Here is a 24,163-nt window from a genome sequence, read left to right as displayed (position 1 = left end):
AGTACCTTCAAATCAGTGAGAATGCATTGCAGAACAATACCGTTCAGTGAAAGTGGCTTCCTTTTTCAGCAGTGCACCAATCACTTACATTTTGATTCAAACATTATCAGTTAAGTTCCTTGAAATCTTAAGACTAGACCACATTTTAAATTTGTAGTACTGTATTTAAATCAGGAAATAAACTAGTCTTGTGGGACAGTTTATACACTTACAGGGTATTTATGCTTGAACAGAAGAAAGTTGATAGACATGGGTGCCCAGACCTCTATCTGTGCCCTATGAAAGGGCGATAGGCTCAGCTTATATGGTGAGCAGCTTACTTACATCCCTTGGCTTGACCAAAATAAGATGCTAGTTTGCTTTGGAGCAACAGGTAAAGAGCAACAACTAAGAGGAATTATGGACGCTTCAATAATTTCAGAAACCAACTATTTAAAAGTATGTTCCAATTATGAGATCTTTCTATTCCCAATGTAAAAGAAGAAGAAGAAGAAGAAGAAGAAGAAGAAGAAGAAGAAGAAGAAGAAGAAGAAGAAGAAGAAGAAGAAGAAGAAGAAGAAGAAGAAGAAGAAGAAGAAGAAGAAGAAGGGGGCTACATCCAGTTGAGGCGCTTGCACAAGAGGGTCTTACTCATCCTCTCCCCCCCCCCCCTGCTTCTGTTCTAATCTGTTCTGAAACAGATAGCGATACCAGAGGAAGTCTCACCATGACTGCTGGTAGAATGTTGTTTCTCAACCCATGCCCTACAGCATTATTTTAAAATTTTATACCTCACCTTTCTCCCCAAAGGAGCCCAAAGTAGCAAACAAGTAACAAAGCAATAAAAACATCTTAAAAACTATTCCAGTACAGATGCAGCAATCCACACAACAAAGTTGGTGACTAGAAGTGCAAAGCAACCTTGGAAAAGACAAGCCTATGGAGTCTACATAAAACAATTAGACAGGCTTTCAAGGCAAAACCACAGCTAGCATGTTCACAAATGTGTTTGTCTGTGTCTGTATTATAGAGGTTTGAGCTTCAAGAAGGAACTCTGTTCTAAGACATGTACAGAGCAGATAATATACCAGAGACATATTGTAGTGTTTTTTGCACTGAGGTTGCTTGGTCTAAACTTGGGACAATTTACGGTTTCTGGCTCAAGAGTTCTACATGGGAATGAGAAAGAATGATAAATTTCAGAGATAAAATTAAACAAAGCAAATGAAAAAAGCAGCTGGCCATTTTAAAGAGATCTTTATTGCAGATTGACAAAGAGATAAATTCTAAACTTCCAAAATCCAGAAACAGTCACAATTATTGTTCTTTTGAAGCAACAACCAAAACTTTATGGTAAAGAACAGATTACAATAAATTTTAGAGCACTGTTCTTAAAACTGAGCAAAGAGGTGGTAGAGATGATTTAAAGTACAACAGATTAACTGAAGATTTTCATTCTGGCTTCAGCTCCAACTGAACAAGTCCAACTAGGTATGTTTGTCTCCATTCTGAAGATACGTATCGGTCGGTGATATACTTCAAGCAATGTTAATTTGATTAAAAAGTTTGTCCTTAATAACCTGAGACATCAATCCATGTATTGCTTCTATGGTGGTCTTGCAGCTGGGGAAAGCAAAGGCATAAATTTAAAGTTGGCTAAATGCAATTCTGTCACTATATTACAAGTTATACAGATGTCTAAGAAGCTCACGGTGCCCATAACCCCATGAATCTCTACAACCATCCAGTTATGAAAAGGCAGACACAGCGTCTGATAGTTGACTGAACTGTTGTTTGTTTTAAAAGGTAAACTCAAACATGCTTTATATGGAAACATACAATTTCAGACATTATGTGTCTGACACCTCAAATCTAAAACGAAAAAGAAATGTCAGCTATTGTACTTTGTCAATAGCAGTTTAAAGATCTAAGACAGATACATGGAGAAGTAGTATACTGTCTCAATATACACTGAAGTTGCATGTTGCATGCACTAAAGAACGTAACAGAAGCTTGCTGGGTCAGGGCAATGGTCCATCTGGTAAAGCATCCTCATCTCACAGTGGCCAACCAGCTGCCTGTGAGAAGCCTGAAAGCAGGACATGGGTACACCAAAACTCTCTTCACTTGTGAGTTCTAATGCTAAAACATCTCTATCCACTTTATCTGCACCATGCCTAACTTTATATATCTCTATCATGTCTCCTCTCACTTCGCTTTTCTCTAAACTGAAAAGCCCCAAATGTTGTAACATTTCTTCATAGGAAAGACCCTCAATCCCTCTGATCAATTTGGTTGTCTTTTTGGGGGGGACCTTTCCCAACTCTACTCTAACCTTTTTGAGGTGACATAGTATTCCAAGTGTAGTTGCAGCACAGATCCACTTATCGATCCATTGTGTCAAACTCTCCTCATACTTACTTAAGCTTATATTCTAAAGAAAAATTGTGGAACAAATGGAATGGTGGAACATCTAGTAGCTCCAAAGACTTAAAAAGAAAACACAGTAATCCATGAAACTGGCAAGTGATATGTCACAACAACCCACAGGAAGTGATTAAAATGATTTTAATTAATAATCATATAATTTATGTTCTGAAATCATATAGTTAAAGAGAAGATCTTACCTGTCCCTTGTTGCTTTGGCTAGTTTGTCTTCTGATTTTCTGTCATGAGACTCTAAACCCAACATGAAACTTCCTCGACCCAGTTGGGCTTCTGATTGTTCTAATTTCTCTGATAGATCGAATACTTGCCCAGTGGTGTAGTCTGCATTCTGCATTTGGAAGATAGATTTTACATTTCTTTAACTGCCATTAATGCTTCTAATTGGAACAGTGTATGTTGAGGAAGTAACCACTTTTAAAACATTTACAACCACTTTGACTTTGTTTTGTGCATGAGGAAATAATGTAATTAAAATTCATTTAAAGCACTTTAGTTCTTTTAAAGTTTACTCTGTCTGAATTGGACCGGACATGGGTTAGAGCTCAACGTTGAGCCTATCAAGTGGTGATGGTGACGGCGAAGAGGACCTTATTTGCCACCTCTATTGCATCTGCAGAAAACAGCAGCAGGAGACTCTTTCAGGTGGTTCGCAATCTATCGGAACCACCTTCATCATTGGGCCTGGTAGGGACCCCAAGATCTCCTGCAATGCTTTTGCAAAGTTTTTTTGCAGATAAAGTTGCTCAGATTTGGAAGGAGGTAGACACCACCGTGGGAGCAGGGACGGGGCGGGAGAGTGCTGGAGTCCTGTCTAGTCATGTTATATGGGATCAATTTCAATCTGTTACCTCCAAGGATGTGGACAGGCTGAAACCAACCACCTGTCTTCTTGATCCTTGTCCATCCTGGCTGATAAAAGCAAGCCAGGAAGGGCTGGGTGATGGGCTCTGTGGGGTGGTGAATGCTTCCCTCTCTGAGGGAACTTTCCCAGGCCCACTGAAAAAGTGGTCATTAAACCGCTTCTTACAAAAAATCTTTAGACCCGGCCACTATGACCAACTATCACCCAGTCTCAAATTTACCATTCTTTGGCAAGGTGATTGAGTGGGTGGTTGCTGAACAACTCCAAGCATGCCTGGAGGATGCGGACCATTTGGATCCCTTCCAATCGGGATTCAGGCCTCACCACGGGACTGAAACTGCCTTGGTCGCGCTGGTTGATGATCTCCAGCGGGCTAGGGACAAAGGTGAGAGCTGTTTCCTAAGTCTGCTGGATCTCTCAGTGGCTTTTGATACCATCGACCATAACATCCTTCTGGACCGTCTTGAGGGGCTGGTAGCTGGGGGCACTGTTATACAGTAGTTCCGCTCCTTCCTCCTGGGCAGTGTTCAGAAAGTGGTGGTGGGGGATGAATGTTCAGACCCCTGGGATCTCACTTGTTGGGTACCTCAGGGTTCCGTCCTCTCCTCCATTCTTTTTAACATCTACATGAAGCCGCTGGGAGTGATCATCAGGGGGTTTGGGTTGGGTGTTCATCAATATGTGGATGATACCCAGCTCTACCTCTCTGTTAAATCAGAACCAGTGAAGGTGGTGAGTGTCTGGAGGCGGTTGAAGGATGGATGGCGGCTAACGGATTGAGGTTGAATCCTGACAAGACAGAAGTACTGTTCTTGGGGGACAGGGGGTGGGCTGGTGTGGAGGACTCCCTGATCCTGAATGGGGTAACTGTGCCCCTGAAGGACCAGGTGCAAAGCGTGGAAGTCATTTTGGACTCACAGCTGCCCATGGAGGCGCAGATAAATTCTGTGTCCAGGGCAGCTGTCTACCAGTTCCATCTGGTACGCAGGCTAAGACCCTACCTGCCCACAGACTGTCTTGCCAGAGTGGTGCATGCTCTAGTTATCTCCTGCTTTCACTACTGCAATGCGCTCTATGTGGGGCTACCTTTGAAGGTGACTCAGAAACTGCAATTAATCCAGAATGTGGCAGCTAGACTGGTGACTGGGAGTGGCTGCTGAGACCACATAACACCGGTCCTGAAAGATCTTCATTAGCTACCAGTACGTTTCTGAGCACAATTCGAAGTCTTGGTGCTGACCTTTAAAGCCCTAAATGGCCTCGGTCCTGTATACCTGAAGGAGCGTCTCCACCCCCATTGTTCAGCCCGGACACTGAGGTCCAGCACTGAGGGCCTTCTGGCGGTTCCCTTGCTGCGAGAAGTGAGGTTACAGGAAACCAGGCAGAGGGCCTTCTCAGTAGTGGCGCCTGCCCTGTGGAACACCCTCCCAGCAGATGTCAAGGCAATAAGCAACTATTTTACTTTTAAAAGACAACTGGAGGCAGCCCTGTTTAGGGAAGTTTATAATGTTTGATGCTGTATTGTTTTTAATATTCAGTTGGAAGCCGCCCAGAGTGGCTGGGGAAACCCAGCCAGATGGGTGGGGTATAAATAATAAATTATTATAATATTATTATTACTCCCATATAACTCTCTGTTCCCGTTTCCTTTTATCTTCCAGCCTACAGAAAGAAGCTCCAAAGTGCTTGTTTTTGGAACCCCCTACTGATCAGGGTTAAAAGTCACGAAGATACTTACAGTAAGCAAACTAGATGAACTTAGTGTGTTCACCCAATATTTGTTCCACAAAAGCTCAAGCAACTTGCGATCCAAAGAGGATTTGAAATAGGAGACTTCTAAAGCATAATACCTGTTTTGCAAGAAAAGTATATGAACATGAACTGCACAATGAAATGTTACATTTAAAAAAACTCTCAAATATAGGCAAATCCCAAGAATATAAATGTGACCAAGAAACAAGATCATATTTCCTTTTAAAACAGGAGTGGGGAGACTTGTGGTTCTCCAAATGCCACTGGACTCCCAACTCCCATCAGCCCCAGCCAGAATGACAGGAGTTGGAGAGCCATAGGTTCTCTAGGTAAAGGTAAAGGGACCCCTGACCATTAGGTCCAGTCGTGACCGACTCTGGGGTTGCACGCTCATCTCGCATTATTGGCCGAGGGAGCTGGCGTATAGCTTCCAGGTCATGTGGCCAGCATGACAAAGCCGCTTATGGCGAACCACAGTTGCACACGGAAACACCGTTTACCTTCGCGCTGTAGCGGTTCCTATTTATCTACTTGCATTTTGACGTGCTTTGGAACTGCTAGGTTGGCAGGAGCTGGGACCAAGCAACAGGAGCTCACCCTGTCACAGGGATCCGAACCGCCGACCTTCTGATCAGCAAGCCCTAGGCTCAGTGGTTTAACCACAGCGCCACCTGGGTCCCTAGGTTCTCTACCTCTGTTCTAAAACAGTCCACTGTATCCAGTATGACACTGCTTAAGGGATCATTTCACGTCTGTAATATCAATCATGCCTTGGTTCCACAAAGCGCCGCACAGTAGTCTTATGCTCAAAACGTATACCAGAATGACTGTATTGTGGAAAAGGATACTGAACTATCACCATAACCCTTCCCCCGAGCTTTGAATAGGGCAAAACAAACACCTACACAGAAGTGGAGAGGGGATAAACACAGCCATAGAAAAATCCAAAAACAAAATAGTGGACAGCTGCATATTATGATTCTCAATGTGTTGCAAGGAAACTTTTATCAAGTTGAATGCTTCTTGAGGAAAAACTGCCCAGGACAACTTTTCTATCTACTAAAACTCATTTAAGCAACACATTGTTGATAAAATTTCCTCACATTGCATTGGGAATGCTGTTCTACAGAGTACTCCTCACTTCTGGACCAACTTTTTAGGGAGCACCTGGGTTTACAGGGAGGAGAAATAAGGAGAAAATTGCCTCCTCCCCCTTCTTCCAGTAGAGTATTCCATGAGAAAAACTCAATTCGGAGAGGAAGTCTGGATTCAACCTCTTGTCTGTTAGTGAGCAACTGTCCTCTTTTTGTTTCAAAAGGAAAACATACATCCCCCCCCAAAAAAAAATATATCCAGGAAGCCTTGGGTAATTTCACAAATCTTTTCAAAAATTTCTTTCCAAGCTGGAAAACATTTTGAAATCTATCTATGAGGAAATAATTCCTTACTGTTTACAGTGCACACCAAAGTCTTCTATTTTATTAAGTGGGATAGTCTGATATTCAGAAGGGCCCTCATCAGGAGGCTTGTAGCCCTGAAGGATAAAGAAACAAAATTATGATACCGAAGTTGTAAGGCAACATCTTTTCATATAAACAGATCCAGATTTTTCCATTAGCATGCCAATGATACTCAGCTTCATTTATCCATAACATCTGAATCAGGAGAGGCCATGCTGGCCATGGGGTGGTGTCTAGATGCACTGTTGGGATGGATGCAGGTAAATAAGTTGAGCAAGACCCAGAGGCATTGTGGATGAGTAATGGTTGCTGTGTCTGATAAACTGGTCAACTGCCTGTCCTGGACAGGGTTGCATTCCTCTTAAAGGAACAGGTATATATATATTTAGGGTGCTTCTGGATCCAGCTGTGTCACTGGAGGCCCAGATAGTGTCAGTGGCTAAAGTGCCTTTTACCCAGCTGTGAAAACTATGGACCAGGAGAGCTTGACTACAGTAGTTCAAGCATTGGTGACTCCAAGACTGAATTACTGCAGTGCGCTCTACATGGGGCTTCCCCTGCACTTGATTTGGAAGATGGAATTAGTGCAGAATGCTGCAGCATGGTTGCTGACAGAAGTGAGACCATGTCAGTATATAATACCTCTGTTCAGAGATCTGCAATGGCTGTCAGTTTGCTACAGGGCCAAGTTCAAAGTGTTCCTTTTAGTATACAAAGCTCCTAACAGCTTGGGACCAGTTTTCTTGTGGGATTCTCTTACCCTAGATATGCCCAGTACACTGCTCTCATATGTGGACCCGGCACGATTACAGGTGCCACATAATACTCATTCTGCCCTTGTAAGAAATCACTATTTTATTGTGGCAGCAGCTAAACTTCGGAACTTCCTGCCTGTTGACGTCAGGCAGGCACCTTCACTGTACTCTTTTGGCAACTGCTGAAAACATTTTTGTTTAGGCAAGCCTACAGAGACCTGCAGAAGTTACAGTACATCTGTTTTATATATTTTAGCTACTATTGATTTTAACAATCTTTTGAATATTTTTGATGCTTGATAATTTTAATTATCAATAAAGCATTTGTAAAGCATTTTGAATGGTTTTTTTTACAATCAATCTGTATATACATTTTGTTAAATAAATAAAATAAGTCCATAGCATGGATCCTTACATCATATACATTTGGTTATATAATTATTGTTACCTTAGGATATGTTCTAAAAGCTCCAAGATTTACTTTTCCTGCAGATATTGTCCTTGTTGGATCAATCTGTAAAATGCATTTGAGAGTTATTGTACAAAATGCACTTTAAGAAGCAATTGAACACCATTTTCTTAACTGTAGATCAGGCACATCCAGCTCCCAAGAGACTGTGATCTACTCCCAGTATTAAAAAAACTGGCAGTGATCTACCCAGTGACATTGGAGGAACTTTTTTTTAGGGGGGAGAGGCAAAAGTTGTTGAGCTATTTTTAGGGAGAAAGGGTTGGACATCGCTGCTGTAGATCAAGGGCATAATTCTGATCACATTATCCTCCTTTACAGTAGAACAGCGTTTCTCAACCGCTGTTCCGCGGCGCACTAGTGTGCCACGAGACGCTGGCTGGTGTGCCGCGACGTGCGGCGACGAGAAGGGCGATTTGCATTGTCACGTGCCTGGCGGCTGCCAATAAACTACACTGACCCGCCGGAAAGCAATATTTCTCCTCCTCTTTCCCAAAGCTCAGTGCAAACGGGCCTGGCGGCCACCAATACACAGCGCTGACCCGCTGGAAAGCAATATTTGGCAAGTGTTTCTTACAGTCATAATTATAATATAGGGTGGCACAGAGTTAAATTTTTTAACTTTTTTAATGGTGGTGTGCCTCATGATTTTTTTCACGGAACAAGTGTGCCGTGGCCCAAAAAAGGTTGAGAAACACTGCAGTAGAAGGATTAGGACCTGTCCAAAAACTATCAATATAATATGACTTTCGTAGAAAATCAAAGATTCTAGTTTAGTGGCTTAAGCTGTCATTTCCTTGAGGAAATTAGAGAGAAAAAACTTTGGTTTAGATTATGACATTAATGGAGCAGTGAAAAAGGTCTATGAGCTGTACTCAGTGGTTGCATGAATGAATGGAAGCTCGCACAACTAATCTTGTCTCCTCTCCCGCTTCCAATAAAGTCTCTCCTGAAAACCTCCTGAACATTGTGTGAAGTTTCATATGGGGCTGCAATATGATGAGAGAATTACCTGAAATCAAGAGAAGAAACTGTTCCATTGGTGCAAGATTCTTCAACCCAATTTTGAATGATTCCCTTTTTCTCTACTGTAGCACCGTTTGACACAGCTGCCCACAATGGAGAGGTTTGAGCAAATACTGGCTACTACCCCAATTTGTTAAAAGTTTTACAACTATTTTCTAGTGGACATTCCACAATGTAAATTGAAAGTCTAGAAATTTTGTTGCTGTAGATTTATATACACACGGTTCTCCTGATTAAAGACTATCTTGAAAATAGTCTTAGTTGTAGGAGGAAGTGTACCGTGTTTCCCCTTTTTTAAGACACCGTCTGATAACTTTTTTCCCTCAAAAAAACACACAGTGGCTTATTTTCAGGGGGTGTCTTTTTTTAAAAAAAAGTGCTGGTGCAACTGGGACCCACTGGCTCAGGACGCTCAGTGCTCTCTTCTGCGCGCTGCTGGGCGCGTTGTTGGCGCTGCCAGTTCCGAGTGCCTGCAGGGTGGGGTGGGGGTGGCAGTGCTTTAAACCCCCAACACTTTAGAAAGTAATGGAAGTTATGGACCGTAACAATCCTTAAGAGGCGCAGGTCTTAAAAAACCCCTGGTATCACCCTTGAAGCACAGCCTTCCAAAGTCAGGGGGGAAGAGAAAAGGATCGGGGGTGATTCTGCGCCCTGGGACCCACAGAACTACTTTAAAAATCCCAACCTGGGGGGGGTCAAATAGTGAAGCCCCATAGCCCTGTAGCAACAGAAGGCACATTCTGAAGCACCCGAGCTGTTCGATTCCATAAAAAATCCAGGAATTGTAAAATTAACAACAATAATGGGGGGGGGCCACTCTATCCAAAGAGTTAAGAAGGAATGGGAAAGTGTTGAGTTATATATGGAAAAATATGGAAAGGAAAGTTAGTTAAAGATAAAAAATAAATAATTATCGCAAGGGAAAAAATAACATCATAAAGGGTAATAATATTAAATATAAAATAGACAACACAACAGAAAAAGCAAGTATATGACTAAATGAGATCACACAGGAGTGAGGGAAGTGGGGAGAGAGGGAGGGGGGTAAGTAATGGAAGGAGGCAATGGTTGGAGGAGGGTATAGGGGGATGAATTAAAGGAAAATTAAGACTGAGAGGCGCATGGTTTTTGTTTTTTAAAGATGCAAAGGCTTGCAATCAGCCAAAGTATAGAGCCCAACTTCCAGGAGACTGCGATCTACTTGCGGATTTATAAACTGGAGGTGATCTACCCCCGTTTTATTGGTGTTCAGGTCAGAGTTGTTTTTAGAGAGAGGAAATATCCCATTTTTGAGGTTAAAGTAAAAGTTCCTGACCTTTTTTTTATAATGAGGAAATGCTGCTAAAACTCCGTTCTTCATTCCACGAAGGGGAGAGGGGGCGGGGCCGGGTGCTCAAAGACAAAAGAAATGGAAAAGGAGATAGCGATCAACTGCAGCCTCCTGCAGCCGCAGGGAGAGGCAGGGGCTGCAGCCGAGTGCTGCTTCGCAAACAAACGGGGGGAAAGTGCTTAGAACCCAGAGAATCCAGCTGAAAAACACGAAGCAGCAACAGCAATTGCACACACACCATCCCAAGCCAGCACAGTAACCAAGTCCCAAAAGCAAGAAAGGACTCAGCAAACACTGCTGCGGCCGGCGTTGCTGCTGCTGACTCGGGGAGCTCAGTGCTCTCTTCCGCACTGAAAATAAGCCTATCACTATGGCTTATTTTCGGGGTATGGTTTATATTTCTCAAATGCTTAGAAATGCTGCTATGGATTATTTTATGACTACGCCTTAAAAAGGGGGAAACACGGTAATAACAAGAGCTATTCTTGGTTCTGCTTCATATGGTGTAAGTAACAAAATTCTCTCTCGTGAACAGGGGAACTCTGGAAAGGGGAGCAATGGACCCTAACTCTCCAATGTCCATACAGACAGCAGAGGAGTTAAGGAATTTGGGAAGCCTTATCCTTCTTCATTTTAGCTCCTGCACACAAGACCCTTAAAATGTAAATGTAATTTGTTTTAATATAAGAATCTGCTCCCATGAGCATGTTTCCAACTAATCAACGAGAAGTTCTCACCCAAATAACAATTCAGTATATGCATAGTTTTCAGAATGTTACAAAGTGATCCTGCAAATATTGACTTGAATCAGTTGTGATCAAATGAAAAGGGCAGCTGTGTTTATGGCCCAATAGAACAAGATATAAAAGAAATGACATCCAATATAAAAAACAGAAAGGTCTCCAAGTAGTGTGAACGGTTTTTTAATAGGAGTTACCCGATTACAAAAAAACCCAGCAATAGGTAAAACGCCATCCAGTTTTTCACAGCTATAGAACTTAAATTTACTGTCTAATTCTATTTAGTATTTAATTTGCTTGAATTCCAATATATACTTACAACCACAGCCACAAATGGTTCTTGAAATTGCTGGTTAAGCATCTGAGTACTGACATCAATTCCTGAAAGCCAGCAGCCATAGCCAGGGTGGCTGTGATACCAGCCAATTGCATTTTCTAGACGACCAACCTAACCAAAGTTTTTAAAAAAGGAAAAGGGGGAAGAAAGCATGTTAAACTGAATTTAATCATTGTGAATACTGCCCTCTTTTGGACAGTTGGCAACCTGCAGATATTTCAAAATTAAGCCATGTATGGACATAAAAAGTCCTACAGGATCAGACACAAAGCCCATCTACTCCAAAATTGTTTTTTGAAACAGATGGCCAGGCAGGAAGTCCAGAAGCTTATTATTTTTTTGTAAATAATGAGCTTGTTGTTCACTTCACAAAAGCAGAAATTAAATTGAAGAAATTATTTTCTTTAAAATTTCTAAGACAATTAAGATGTACATAAAATGGAGAAAATTCAGCAGTAAGAATATGCATAAAGAAACAACGAACATTGAAGCCCTTCAATAAGGTAACTAGAGGGGGGAAATGTATCTGAACTAAATCTGTTCCAAACGTATACAGTGATACCTCTAGTTGCGTTAGGTTCATGTTGCGGATTTTTGGGTTGCAAACGCAGCAAACCCGGTAGTGTATACTTCCGGGTTTCGCCCCGCGCGCACAGGCAGAAGTGTTCTGCGCACTTCACACATGCGCAGAAGCGTTCTATTGCGTCACGCGCACATGTGGAAGCAGTTCTCTACTTACTGACTTTTTGGTGTGCGAACAGCACCCCGGAATGGATCGTGTCCGTAAGTAGAGGTACCACTGTACTCAACTGGTGGTATAAGTGACAGCATATTGGGGTTCAAGGGCAACGTATGTTCATAAATTACAAATTGAGGTGTCTCCAATCCCAGATGTGATTATAAACAGTTTTAGTGCATGCTACTGAAGGAATTTTTTTATTTTGCTAAAAGGAAATCAGTCTTCCCTTTTTACCTGCTTTGCATTTTCTATATATGCAGCCATATATTCATATGCTGCAGCCTGAGCATTAACTCGTGTTTCAGTGCCTTCGACTGGTAAAGCAAAGCTGTCCATGATGATCATAGTTTCGCCATCCACTTTTCCAAGCATTAAGCCCATCACTTCCAAATTGCCTCCTGACCTAGCATGCATGACCATCTTCAGGAGGGCCAGAGCAGAGATCTTGCAGTACTTGAAATAGTGGTGACTGCAATGAAAAAACAAAAGAGCTTAGAACAATATCTATTATGACAGAAAAGGAAAAGAAGAAACGCAAAACACAATAAACGATTTAAGGCAAGAAAGCTCACCCTGAAACTTAGATACTGGACAAGATTTTGTTTATAAAAAATATTTTTTTAAAAATCAACCAGATATAAAATATCAAGATTGTGTACAGCAGTATGCAGATGCAATAAAAAACAATGCCACCATAAAAAATACAAAATAATAAAAATGACTGACCCACCTTTGGAAAATTTAAATCACTGAACGCAAAGCACTATCTTAATAAAAACGTATTTTAGAGACATCTGAAAGTTAGCAGTGAGAATGCCTGCTGAATCTTTGCATTGGACCAGGGACACTAAATACTTCTAGTTGAATTACCAGTAAGTTGGGCATCTGTAACAAAGAGGACAACTAACAGCACTTCTCAGGGTGATCTTAGTGATCAAGCTGAGATGTAAGGCCTCTTGGATTTGTTCAGGGTTTAGATATTAATATTGTACAAGAAATTTGAACCAGCTTGGCAGAATGTGGGCAGCCAAATATTTTAGCAGAGGTGTCAAATTCTGTTGGCTATTTGCCTTCCTCAGCAGTCTAGCTGCTGCCCTCTGCACCAGCTGGAGTTTCAGTACCAGGCCCAAGGCCAGCCCTACACATTCAGCACATTGCAGTAATTCAGTCTTGGTTATCAATACAAGGACTATAGTGATCAGGTATAGATGACATACCAGGTGAAGCTGGAGAAAGGCACTCGCTAAACACAGAGGTTACTGATATACTCAACAGTACAGTACATACCCATATGCACCTACTTAAACCTTAAGATCTTCTACGGTCCTCCTTCAGGAGTTGCATATGGTAGCTACTGACAAAAAGGTGTTTTCATTTATGGTACCCTGGCTATAAAATGCTCTCCCCAAAGAGGCTCACCACATGCCTAATCTGATGTCATTTCAATAAAACCTTTTTTCATTGTTCCGGGCCTTAAAATCTGTTCCTGCTACAAAAAAAAAATCATTATCACCAGAGCTATGGATTTTTAATGTTATATATTTTATAGATTTATTATGCATATTTTAATTGCCTTTATATTTGTTGTAAGGCACCCTGAGAACATGGTTATAGGGTGGCAAATAAATACTGTATTTAAAACTAATAAAATAGATCTAGATTTCAAAAGAACAAAATATGTTTCTCTTTTAATGTAACAAGCAACCTATGTTGTACAGCAGTAAATTGTGTTGATATGAGAAACCCAGGTACAGAAACCTCATTCTACCAGTTTGTTTAATTAAGATCAAATGACTGTTTGACCCCTCACACATTTGGGAATAACTAGAAAACTGTGAGAAGGGGGAATTCTAAAAGAGAGTGAGTTACTTCTTTCCTCCCAGAAGAGGCATTTGACTTTTCAGCATACAACATTATGAGACGATTCATTTGCTAGTAACATTTGTTCTTTGGAGGCTGCTTGTTTTCCCATTTCATAATTCCCCATCCCCTGCTTTGCCTTCACTTAGTGTCAAAATGAAGGAGTCATGGCATGTCTGTGTGATGATATGGGGCATTCACCCATCATTTCTACTTTCCTTGGATTTATCTTTGACTCCCTGCCTTCCCTCGCTCATCCCACCTTGCAAACGGTCAAGACATGCTACTTTTTCTTCTCTAAGATCTCCAAGAGGCAATCTTTCTTCTCTGCACCCTGGTAGTCACCTGTCCAGAGTTTTGCATTTTGACCTGTCCTCTTACCCACCTCTACCTCTTCTTGCCAAGTCCTACATGAGAGGTCCTATCTAGGGAAGGTGCATCATCACAGCCCCTCGCCCTTCCTCTCCCGGGACCAAACAGCACTGGGGTTCGGGCCCAGATCCTCCCCGCTTTGCCCACCCGAGCACTTACTCCTTGGTCCACGGCTTCGCCGCCAGGATCTCCTGCTGCTGCTTGCGGTCGTACTTATAGATCTCATCGATGCTCTGCGCCTCCTGCATGTTATTAGCCATCTCCCACGTCTTCTGGGCCATCCCGCTCCCGGAAGGGCCGGCCGCTGCCATCTCACCGGGTTCCTCAGGCCGAGCCGAGCCGGGCCCTGCTAGCCGATGATAGACCCTCCGGGCAGTCGAGCCTCCCGGCCTGCTTGCCGCAACAGAACGAACCAAGCGCGGCGGAAGTGGGTGTAGGCGTTGGGCAAGCGAGCTGGGGAGGATAGAGAGTCCCCCGCGAATGGTTCCGCCCGCTCCGCGACGCCTCGAGCTGGCTCGCCCGCCCCCTAGCGAGAAATGGTGGAATTAGCCTCCCGCGCGAAGTTCGGCCATCCCAGTCTTTTCGCAGGGACGGGGTTGCCCATCGAGGAGAGGCGTCGTGGCACGAGCCCAGCCCTCCGTCCTGGGAGTCTCCTTCACCCGCTCTGCCCTGAAAGACTTATTCCCACCCCACGTCTGAATTCCAGGAAAGACGCGTAAAATTATATAAAAATTAAATCCACGTCTTCCCTGCCATCGCAAAGCCTGCCTTTTATTTGTGAGGGCAGACTACTCCACATTTTAAAGTGAGTTTCTGGTACAGTATTTTTTAAAAAAACATGACATCCCAATGGCGCATTATGGGGTATGCCCTCCCGTTTATTCATAGCTTTCACCTCTGAAATTTAAAACCAGAGGCTGGGCTGCCACCTGTGTAGGAGTCCCCTCTCCTGCATTGTGGGTTCTGCGTTGAGCGCTATGTGACATTCGAGATCCCTTTCAACTCTTAAAATTCTATGAAACGTTCCCCGTTAACCTATTCTATCGAGCTTCGTTTTAAAAGAACATAACGCATCGAAAGGAGCCGGAATAATATTTTGCAAACAATCCCCTTCTCTGCTCCACCATATCCAATGCATCACCGTGTTGTTTTTTGACTCTGTTTACTTTTAAGGCTGCGTACGCATTATACCTTTTTAAAGTACATTTATCCCTCGGTTACAATTCCCAGCAACCCTTAACAAACTACAGTGCCCAGAATTCTCTGAGGGAATAACGTAGGGCATAGGGGCGTGTTCTTTAACTCTTATTTGCTTAGAAACAGAGCTGCTAGAGTTCCCCTAATATAGACAGGAACAGAGAGAAAGAGTGTCCTTATATGCCTCTATATTAGGGAAAGATCTCGCCATTCTAGAAAGTGAAAGAACATCACGCCTATATTCCAAGGTGCGGAATACAAACATGCGCAAAGTACCCGAAGAGTGGCTAGGCCAGACTCAACTAGGTCCGCCTAAAAAGAAGCGGGATGTTATTGCCCTCCGTTTCCAACAACATTGCCTAGCTAGCCTTTGATCGTGCCGTTTGCACTCGCAAAAAAGCATGTTTCTCCGAACATGCACAGAGCGCCCGCCCTTCGCCGCCGCTGAGCAACCAAGCGCAACTATCAAAACACCTGACGTTAAAAGGATTTAAAGGAGGGTCGAGTAGCACTTAGCACCTCTCCTTTCCGGGAGACAAAACCCCCTTAACCCGCTGTTCTACTGAGCTACAGGTTTTAGGGTTGCCTCTTGGCGACAAGCACCAGAGGGAGCTGTTCGTGCGCAGCAGCCCCGTCCCCTCTCCGGCCGTTAGGCTGGCTCCTCCCCGAGAAGGCGGAGGGCTGGAGCGACTTCGGCGGAGCGGCGAGGCGAGACGGCGGGAGGCGCGGCTGCTGCCGTAGCAGCTGTTTGACAACCCGCCGGCGGCTGGGCCTCTCCGGAGCTAGAGGTGAGTTTGGGGCGGGTTCCGAGGAGTTGCAGCTCCAAAGACCTCGGACGACAAAGAGAGAGAGAGGCGCGCGCCCGTCCGGTAACTTGGCTCGCTCTCTGGAGAGGGTTGGGAAGTGCGCGCAAAGAAGAGCGCATCCCTCTTCCCTGGGGGTGGAATATTCGCCCTAAGTAGACGAGAGTGGGGAAGGGGCGTCTTGGTGCGCGTGGGGTGCTGAGGGAAGTCCCCGCATGCATCCTTTAAGAGTTTGGGGCTCTCCTCGAGGCAGGGCTTCGCTCGGGTAGGTTGGAGTTTTTGTGCGCGCAAAATACTCTTTTTTGGGGGGGGAATGTTGCACCTTGAAGTCTTAGTCCTCGGACTAGGAGTTGTGCCTTTCTGTAGAGAGGAGCGCAGACTGCGCGGGTCCAGGAGTGCGGAGAGGCCCCGGTTTTTGTTGTAATCTGGTTGCCTAACAACGCCGTATAGCTTCTTAAAGAGACCGACGCCCTGGGCAGGCGTGGAAGCTACAGTTGCTCTTCATTTCCGAGCCCACCCTTTCTTTCCTCAACCTCCCCTGCCTTCGATGTATCCTATGACTCCCTTTGTTGATGCCTGGAGATAGGGAAGGTTTCTGCTCTCGGATATCTGTGGCGCCTTAAACATTTCGCATGGATGTGAAGAAGGGCTTCAAAGACGAGAATATGTAAAGTTACCAGGCCATGAACGAACAGCATCTGTTCCAGGGACTCCTTCTTATGGACGGTCAATACAGCTTTGTCATAAGCGTCTAGCTTTATGAATAACTCCCAAAATACAATGTGATTGTAAGTATGTTTACTCAGAAGCAAATGCGGCCAAGTGCAATGGTACTTCCTAATAAGTAACTTTAGTATTAAGGAATGGCTAGTGGTAGGCTAGTGCCAAACGTTTCAAAAGCATTAAAGCCAACAAATAATATATCTGAAGGCCAGTGATCATTCTAGGTATTCCCACCATTTAGTGAGTATAAATCTGTTTCATTTACAAACTGGTTTGCTAGTGAATCTGTTAGTCAGACTATTGCATGTAGATTTCTTCAATGAGTGGTTTTGAGACAATCTCAGTTCATTGTTATGGGCTGCAATAAATGTCTGTGAAAGGTGGCTTCTTGGCCTTAGTAACAAATAGGGGTTTTTACCAAGTAAAAATTGAGGTTGGGATGCATTTCCAATATATTCAGCACCAGTCTACAAACAGGTGGGCCACTTGTTGAGTGTGCAGTGCAGGCTTTATAAATTTTTCTGCAGGGGGCAAAAGACTATGTACTGCTGCTGACTTAGTTGAATTCAGTAGAGCTGACTTATGAGCTGCCATGATTAAAATTGCAGTTCTCTCTTACTAACACTTGTTTACCTGGAAGTAAGCCCCATTGAATGCTTGCTTCTGAGTAGACATGACTCAGGGTAGAATAATTTTTGCTGCCACCTGGTGCATGTCCTCTAGCTCCACTTAACACACTGCAGGTGTGTTAAATAACACTGGCATAGTTGGATCATTGTCTTCTGAAGCCACAGCTCCCTCTTTTTGTGATATCACTGCCAAAGGCATGGTCTAGTAAGTGAGGCTTTTTCCCTGTTAGTGACATTGGTGGAACTAACTGTAGAAATCTCATAAAGGATATCTGATTCCCACTGTCATTGACCATGCAGGCTGCTCTTTCAGTGACCTGACTGGACTGGTGAAAAAACAAGTTGACCTTTTGCCACTAGCATAGTTTATTTAGAGCAGGCATCTGCAAACTTCGGCCCTCCAGATTACAATTCCCATCATCCCTGACCACTGGTCCTGTTAGCTAGGGATCATGGGAGTTGTAGGCCAAAACATCTGGAGGGCCGCAGTTTGGGGGTGCCTGATTTAGAGCATTTTTACTCTGCTGTTCAGCCAAAAAGGCTTCCAGAGTAGCTTGCATATTGCGGTGATGAAAAGCTCTGCTCTTGCCATTTTTGTAACAGCTCCATCTGACAAGGCATTTCTGGTGAATCCAGGCCATCCCTGTTTGAAGGTCAAGTTCTCTCTGTGGTTCACTATTACTTGCTTGCCATATACTTTGACAACAATGCTGGAGTTTCTTTTGAAGTGCTGCACAAGAGGTTCCAATATAACCATCATACTGCTGCAGGGAGGCAGGAGAGGACTTCTGACCTTTTGTTGTAGAATCTTTTCCCACTGGGGGCTTTCAAGGGATGCTGCTCATGAGGAAACTCTTACACTATGCTTTAGCCAAACTTCTTCCTTTGCAGGGATTACAATTATTCTGTGAACCACCCTGAGACCCCCAGGTATAGGGCGGTATATAATTCAATAAACAATAATTACTTGTAGTGATTACTTGGACCAAACTATAAGATTGGCTTTATGTATTGTCTGATGCTAACTGGAATTGAGATCTCAAATGGCTGCTTGGCTTGTGAGGAGAGAGTAACTGAGAATTTTGTCTCTCACTGATAAATTGGTAAACTTAGGCTTACTTATTTACAGCATTTTTATACTGCACATTAATAGGTTACCTGGGTGGTAGACATTTTTTAAAGCATATAATATATAGACATATGAACTTAACAAGTTAAAATAAAAGCTAAATAAAATCAGAAACAGAGAACACAAGAGTGCTCAAAGTCTAAAAAGCACCCAGCCATTATTTTAAAGCTGAGCAGCCTGGAAAAAGAAAGGCCTTCGCCTGGTGCTTAAGAATACTACAAACACTGCCACCAGGCAAATCTCTGGCGAAAAACATTCCACACTTGAGGTGCCACGACTGAAAGTGGCATAGATAACTTCTTTACAACTTAAGAGTTTATGCTTAATACTCAGTTTTAACTTGTATGCTTCTTAGGCTGCAGATATCCTGCTGGTGTTCTGATCCTTACACCAGTAAATTAGTACTTAGCTTTACAGGCGTGTAATAAAAGTCACTTGGTAGGAAATAAGTGCAATAGAATTTAATGGGGTTTACTTCTGAGTAGACATGCATGAAGATATAAGGACTTGTAAAGATAATAGTGCTGGAGCATTTACAGAAAGATTACTGCAAGATTTTTATTCATTTTCTTTACACAAACACATTACAGAATATCATGGAGTGATAGTAGCATCTTAACTGTACTTTCCTTAACAACGTAATTTGTAGAAGCAGTTTTTATTCTGTAGGATTCCTAGGGCTAATTAATGTGTGTGACTGTGCAGGGCTTAGAAGGTGAGAATTAGGCCCGCCAGGCTCCTACACCCATTTGGCTTATGTTGTCATTTTGGCTACACCACATCCACCTGTCCTACACACCCGACATTGTATGTGCCAGGCAGGTAAGCGTCAGGCTCATCCAAAAGGGGTGTTTGCAGACACCGCTGATTGGTAGTATCTGCAAAGTCCTTACTGAAGTGCAGAATAAGATAGTTCTTTGAGAGGGGTTTCTGAAGATGTATTGAGAAGCCCCCTTCAAACTGCTGCTTTGTGCAGCACTTTGACCTGAACTTAAGAATGTTTGATCATGAGCTGATAGACAGGTCTTCAGAGGCTGGTTCACAGCACAGCAGAAAATAGCAGGCAAAATAGGTCAGCTGATGTCAAGTGATTGACAAGCAAGTGGCTCCACGCACCTTTCAAACCTGTCCTGTGTAGGGAGATAACAATCTGTCCTACCAGTCCTGTTCTAAGGACGTGTATTTTATCAGCATGCAAACTAATGTGATTAAGGATTTAGAGGACTCCAAAAGGGAACTTATTTTTAGCATTGATTGTCCTGTATCAGGAGGATTGTAATTGAATTATCCTAGAATGCAATTATTATTATTATTTGAACTTCCTGCATATTGACTTCATGTGAGAGAGTAAGTGGTAAAGAAATAGTTATTACCTGTGGTACATATTCTGTGTGCACTTTTTCATATAGGAAAGCTATCACATGAGTAATCAAGTTAATATGTACGTGTGGGTTGCTGTTAAATTAGTATTGTATATTTATGGCAGCAAACACTTCCATCAATTTAACAATATCCATCTTTTTAGCTGTGTTTGTTATTTCTTCTAAACCAATAGGCTCATGATTCTGTGCAATTTCCTGGAAGAGTGGGCCATTTTTACTGTTCAAAGCTACATATTAAGGCACTACCTTTATTAGGCCAACCATAATGTCACAAAAAGTGTGCAAACTTTCAAATTCCCCAGAATTCTTTCTCTGGCTAGATTATGAAAAAAGGCAAGGGGGAGAGGGGGAAAGGCTGTTATTCAAACCATCTGCACCTGATAAAGAGTCTTAAATGTGGGAGGCGGTAGTAAACATTCAAATGAGGCCCTTTCAGGTGTCTTGCATGTATCAGGTTGCAACCCAGGCCTTCTGGGAAGGAGAAAACATAAAATGATTGAGTCTCCATTTCTGCAAATGCACAACCACCCCTTGCTACTTAGTTTTGCCTCCATCCTTCAGTGAAACACACAGGTTCCTCTGGTAGGTAGAGAATAATAAAAAAATGCAGTCATTATATAAAAATTGGTAGAGATAAAATATAGTTGTTTTGTTTTGCTAAGTGAAAAAGTCAACAAAACCCATATTGTGTAGCTTTACCCGGTGGCTGGAGGGAATTCTCCCTTTAATAATACAAAAAACAAACAAACAAGCCAAGGTTGTGCCATAAGGAAAACTCCACAATATATATTAAGGCAATGCCTTTATTGAGCCAACCAAAATGTTATAAAGGCCTGTGGAATTATAAATCATGGTACAGATGGGAATGTGTAACTGCCAACTTTCACATGTCATTGTTGGAATAATTTGAACATAGTGAATTAGAAGCTCAATAATGATGCACAATGCTAGATGTGTATCATTAAAAATAATTACTCTAGTGTGTGTGACAGCTAGCAGAAGGAAGGGTTAGAAACTAGTTGGTACCTCCATCAATGAGGAAAATACAGTAATGGTAAAGCATATCCCGGCGCTTCTACTGCCTCTGGATTATAGTTTTGGAGTTCCTGGAAAAATGATTATGCTGGGCTGCTGTTAAGATCTTCTGCTTGCCACAATTCAGTGTGGTTTAGTTTTGTTTAGTTTTAAGCAATCTTGTTTGGGCAGGCCTCTTGTCAACTTGTCCCGTTGACTATTCAGAAACCACATGTGTGGTTGGCTTGTGTTGTAAGACTGCAGTAAGGTCTTGAAAAGAATAGATTATAAAAAAGTTGTATTTTTTCCTGTCTCATTTGTACCTTTCTGATTATCTCTGAGTAATTCAAAGTTCTTAATAAAGTAGCTCTTAGAAAATTGAATTTCTGTTGTTGAAGGTTGCATCTGATGGATCAATAACCCTATATCATTTCCAGAATTGAAAAATGATGACTGAGGACCTAGACCAGTTCCTTGAAGAACAAAAAGCAAAGTTGGCACAAGACAAAGCGAAGCTTAACAATGATCCACCTTACATGGAAATGCAGGTAGGAAATTGATACTTTATAAAAAAAATAGATGAAGAATATTATGACTGTGCTCCTGTATGTAAACAAGTCTGAAAGATAGTGTTTTCACATTCGGCAATCCCTCTTTAGAAATTGCTAAGGAAATTCTGAAGCCCCTCTGTTGCATTGCAATGCAACCTACAAACTAAAACAAGGTTGTCAAACCTCTGGCTCTCCAGATGTTATTGGACTCTGACTCCCATCAACCTCGGCTAGCATGGCCAACAGTCATGGATGGTGCGTTATAGTCTAGGGCCACAGGTGCCACATCCCTGAACTAAATACAGTGGTACCTTGGTTCTCAAATGCCTTGGTACTCAAACAACTTGGAACCCAAACAATGCAAACCCAGAAGTAAGTGTTCCGGTTTGCAAACTTTTTTCAGAAGCCGAACGTGCTCTGTTTTGAGTGTTACACTGAGGTCTTTCTGTTTTTGCTATTTATTTTGCACTTTGCGGCTTTTTTGTTTTGTTTTTGTGACTGTGTGGAACCCAGTTCAGCTACTGGTTGATTGATTGTGTGAATGTTAGATAGTAAAAATCATGTCAAAGTGCTGTTTTAGGGGTTGTTTTTAAAAGTCTGGAATGGATTAATCCATTTTGGATTATTTTCTATGGGAAAGCGCGCCTTGATTTTGGAACGGACTTCCAGAATGGATTAACCAAGGTACTACTGTAATGTTATTATAGTGACAGCATGTTAATTCTGTCTGCCTTACGCTTTTTTTTTCCTTTTCAGAACAAAAGTGCAGAGAAGCTTTCTGAGGCCAGCAAAATGTTAATAGCCATGGCTAAAGAAAACATTCCACCAAATAGTCAACAGACTAGTATACATGGTATTTGCCATTTTTTTAATATAAAAAAGCTTATTGTATTACATTAAGAGAGAACATTACTGTATTTACTGTCACTTTATTTCCTAATGTAGTCCCACACCTAAGTACTCAAAGTCATATATTTATAAGTGGTGGTCCTTTCCACCAATGTGAAGCAGGGAAAGAGAACTATGCACATGGTCCTATATACTCATAATAAGAAACTGCAACAAAGCTAATAATATCTTTTCTTGACACAGAGGGATTCCTGTGCTGCTGGGTTGTGTTTCTGGAGAGATACAGTTTCTGATGCAATATGGCTTCACTGATAAACTGTGTTATGAAACACAGTTGCATTTAGTTGTAATGGCAGGTCTTTGAGTGTCCCTTGCATAGTCACACTAAAGTATTATGGCCTGCCTTCTTACCTTGGTTGCCATTCTGTTCATAAACTGCAATATCTGAGATTCCTTACTCAAGAGAAAAAAATACAGTCTGAATATACCCTTGCCGTTCAGTAAATACTTAGAGGTACATACAAAGTGGAGGATATACAGCTTTTAATATCTTTGAAATGGAGTTGTTTTTATAGTCTTCTTTTGCAGCATTAAGTTCTTTAAATTAGAAAGATTGCACTTTTCATTAGCATTGCCTCATTCATGTGCATTACTTTGCTTTCTTTAAAATATATAAATATTCTAGCTGCCTATATTGCATTTTCCAGCCTCTGCATTTTCATTTTCTGCATGTCTATTTTTCTCAGTAGCTTACTGTTTGCTTGTTTTTACTCTGCAATTTCCATCCGCACATGCACCAATTCCTTTTTCATTTTGGGCTTAGGGAGAGATACCTCCTACAGAGGGCTCTTGCAGCAAGTTTATCGTTGCTTAGCAACACCTTTCGTCTCTCAGCGTGTAGTTCTGTGCTGCTTAAATTTAATTTATTCTCATACATGCTGTCATGCTGCTATTTTTTGTGGCTTCCATCTGTGATCAATGTTCCCCCCCCCCAATCTTGGTAATGACATTTGAGCTTGCTATATAAATGTCCATGGAAATGGGTATTGAACTAAACTGAAATCGCGGACCCTATGTTTAAGTGAGGAAAGTAATGTTAAAGTAGACCTTCTGAGTTCATGCTTTCAGAAAGCAAAGTAAGAGCTATGTTGCTTCATATCAAAGCAATTGGGTTTTCAAATTCAGATAGTAGAAGTACCAGCATGCTAGCTGAGGAAAACATATCCTGTCTGCAAGTTATAACAGCAGTAGTACCTTAGATCGATACTGAGGCTGGCATTATGCATTCTCTTTTGCTTGGCAACCCCTGTCACTCAAAAGGCAGACTGAAGCTCTTTAAACAAATGGTTAGGGGGTACTCAAGGGCACACACTATTGGCATCTCTTTTTGTTGTTGCTAAAAAGTATGGCAGTTACTGTACCAGCACTTCATGGTGTGTACTGGCACCTATTTTTCTATAAAAAAAAAGCACCACAAACGGTATAGATAACGTTTTGTTTAAAGTTTGTGGATAAAGCCCTACAACTGATTACAACTTTGTGAGAATCCCCTTCTAAGTCTTTGGGTCTTGAAGCTGTCTCCACTCTTTATCCAAGACAAGGCTACAAGATGGTCTGATCAATGACATCCAATAGCTAGATACGTAACTTGAATATGTGTGTCATGTAGCAAAACAGGTAACATGAGCCACTGACACTTGGTGGCTAAAGATGTGGATTTGGCAGCTTTCCGTTCAAATACAGTGGTACCTTGGGTT

At 42.3% G+C, this 24,163-nt stretch overlaps 2 protein-coding genes across 11 annotated transcripts in view; one reads left to right on the top strand and one right to left on the bottom strand.

The window, feature by feature from the left end:
• Positions 1-1,219: 1,219 nt before the first annotated feature.
• Positions 1,220-14,635, bottom strand: COPS5 (COP9 signalosome subunit 5). Its single transcript, XM_035125649.2, has 8 exons — positions 14,289-14,635; positions 12,132-12,366; positions 11,141-11,269; positions 7,705-7,770; positions 6,490-6,575; positions 5,028-5,139; positions 2,607-2,755; positions 1,220-1,602 (listed from the first exon to the last, which is right to left on the bottom strand). Exons 1-8 carry the CDS (start codon positions 14,438-14,440, stop codon positions 1,518-1,520), a joined length of 1,014 nt encoding a protein of 337 aa, XP_034981540.1. The 5' UTR covers positions 14,441-14,635; the 3' UTR covers positions 1,220-1,517.
• A 903-nt stretch (positions 14,636-15,538) lies between these two features.
• The window catches only part of CSPP1 (centrosome and spindle pole associated protein 1), a 58,006-nt gene continuing 49,381 nt past the window's right edge, over positions 15,539-24,163 (top strand). For 5 of the 10 annotated variants that reach the window (XR_009558013.1, XR_009558010.1, XR_009558011.1 and 2 more), the window contains exons 1-3: positions 15,540-16,114; positions 21,444-21,554; positions 22,314-22,410. Coding sequence is in view for 2 of the 10 variants with exons in the window: in XM_060277765.1 (XP_060133748.1) it covers positions 21,453-21,554; positions 22,314-22,410 (199 nt within the window). In the remaining 8 variants the exon portion in view is untranslated. Of the gene's footprint in view, positions 16,115-21,404; positions 21,555-22,313; positions 22,411-24,163 lie in introns of all 10 variants that reach the window. The other 5 variants (XR_009558014.1, XM_060277766.1, XR_009558012.1 and 2 more) reach the window with 4 other exon arrangements.

The sequence above is a fragment of the Zootoca vivipara genome, chromosome 8 (assembly GCF_963506605.1).
Source record: "Zootoca vivipara chromosome 8, rZooViv1.1, whole genome shotgun sequence".
Classification (NCBI taxonomy): domain Eukaryota; kingdom Metazoa; phylum Chordata; class Lepidosauria; order Squamata; family Lacertidae; genus Zootoca; species Zootoca vivipara.
This window is presented reverse-complemented; position numbering and strand designations above follow the sequence as displayed.

Excerpts from the sequence above, each read along its gene's own strand:
- COPS5 (XM_035125649.2), bottom strand. The coding sequence starts at position 14,440 with ATGGCAGCGGCCGGCCCTTCCGGGAGCGGGATGGCCCAGAAGACGTGG. Across the intron at positions 5,140-6,489 it reads TTTGGTGTGCACTGTAAACA|GTATTATGCTTTAGAAGTCT; the intron begins GTAAGGAATTAT and ends CTTGCAAAACAG. Across the intron at positions 2,756-5,027 it reads GTTCATCTAGTTTGCTTACT|AATGCAGACTACACCACTGG; the intron begins GTAAGTATCTTC and ends TTCCAAATGCAG.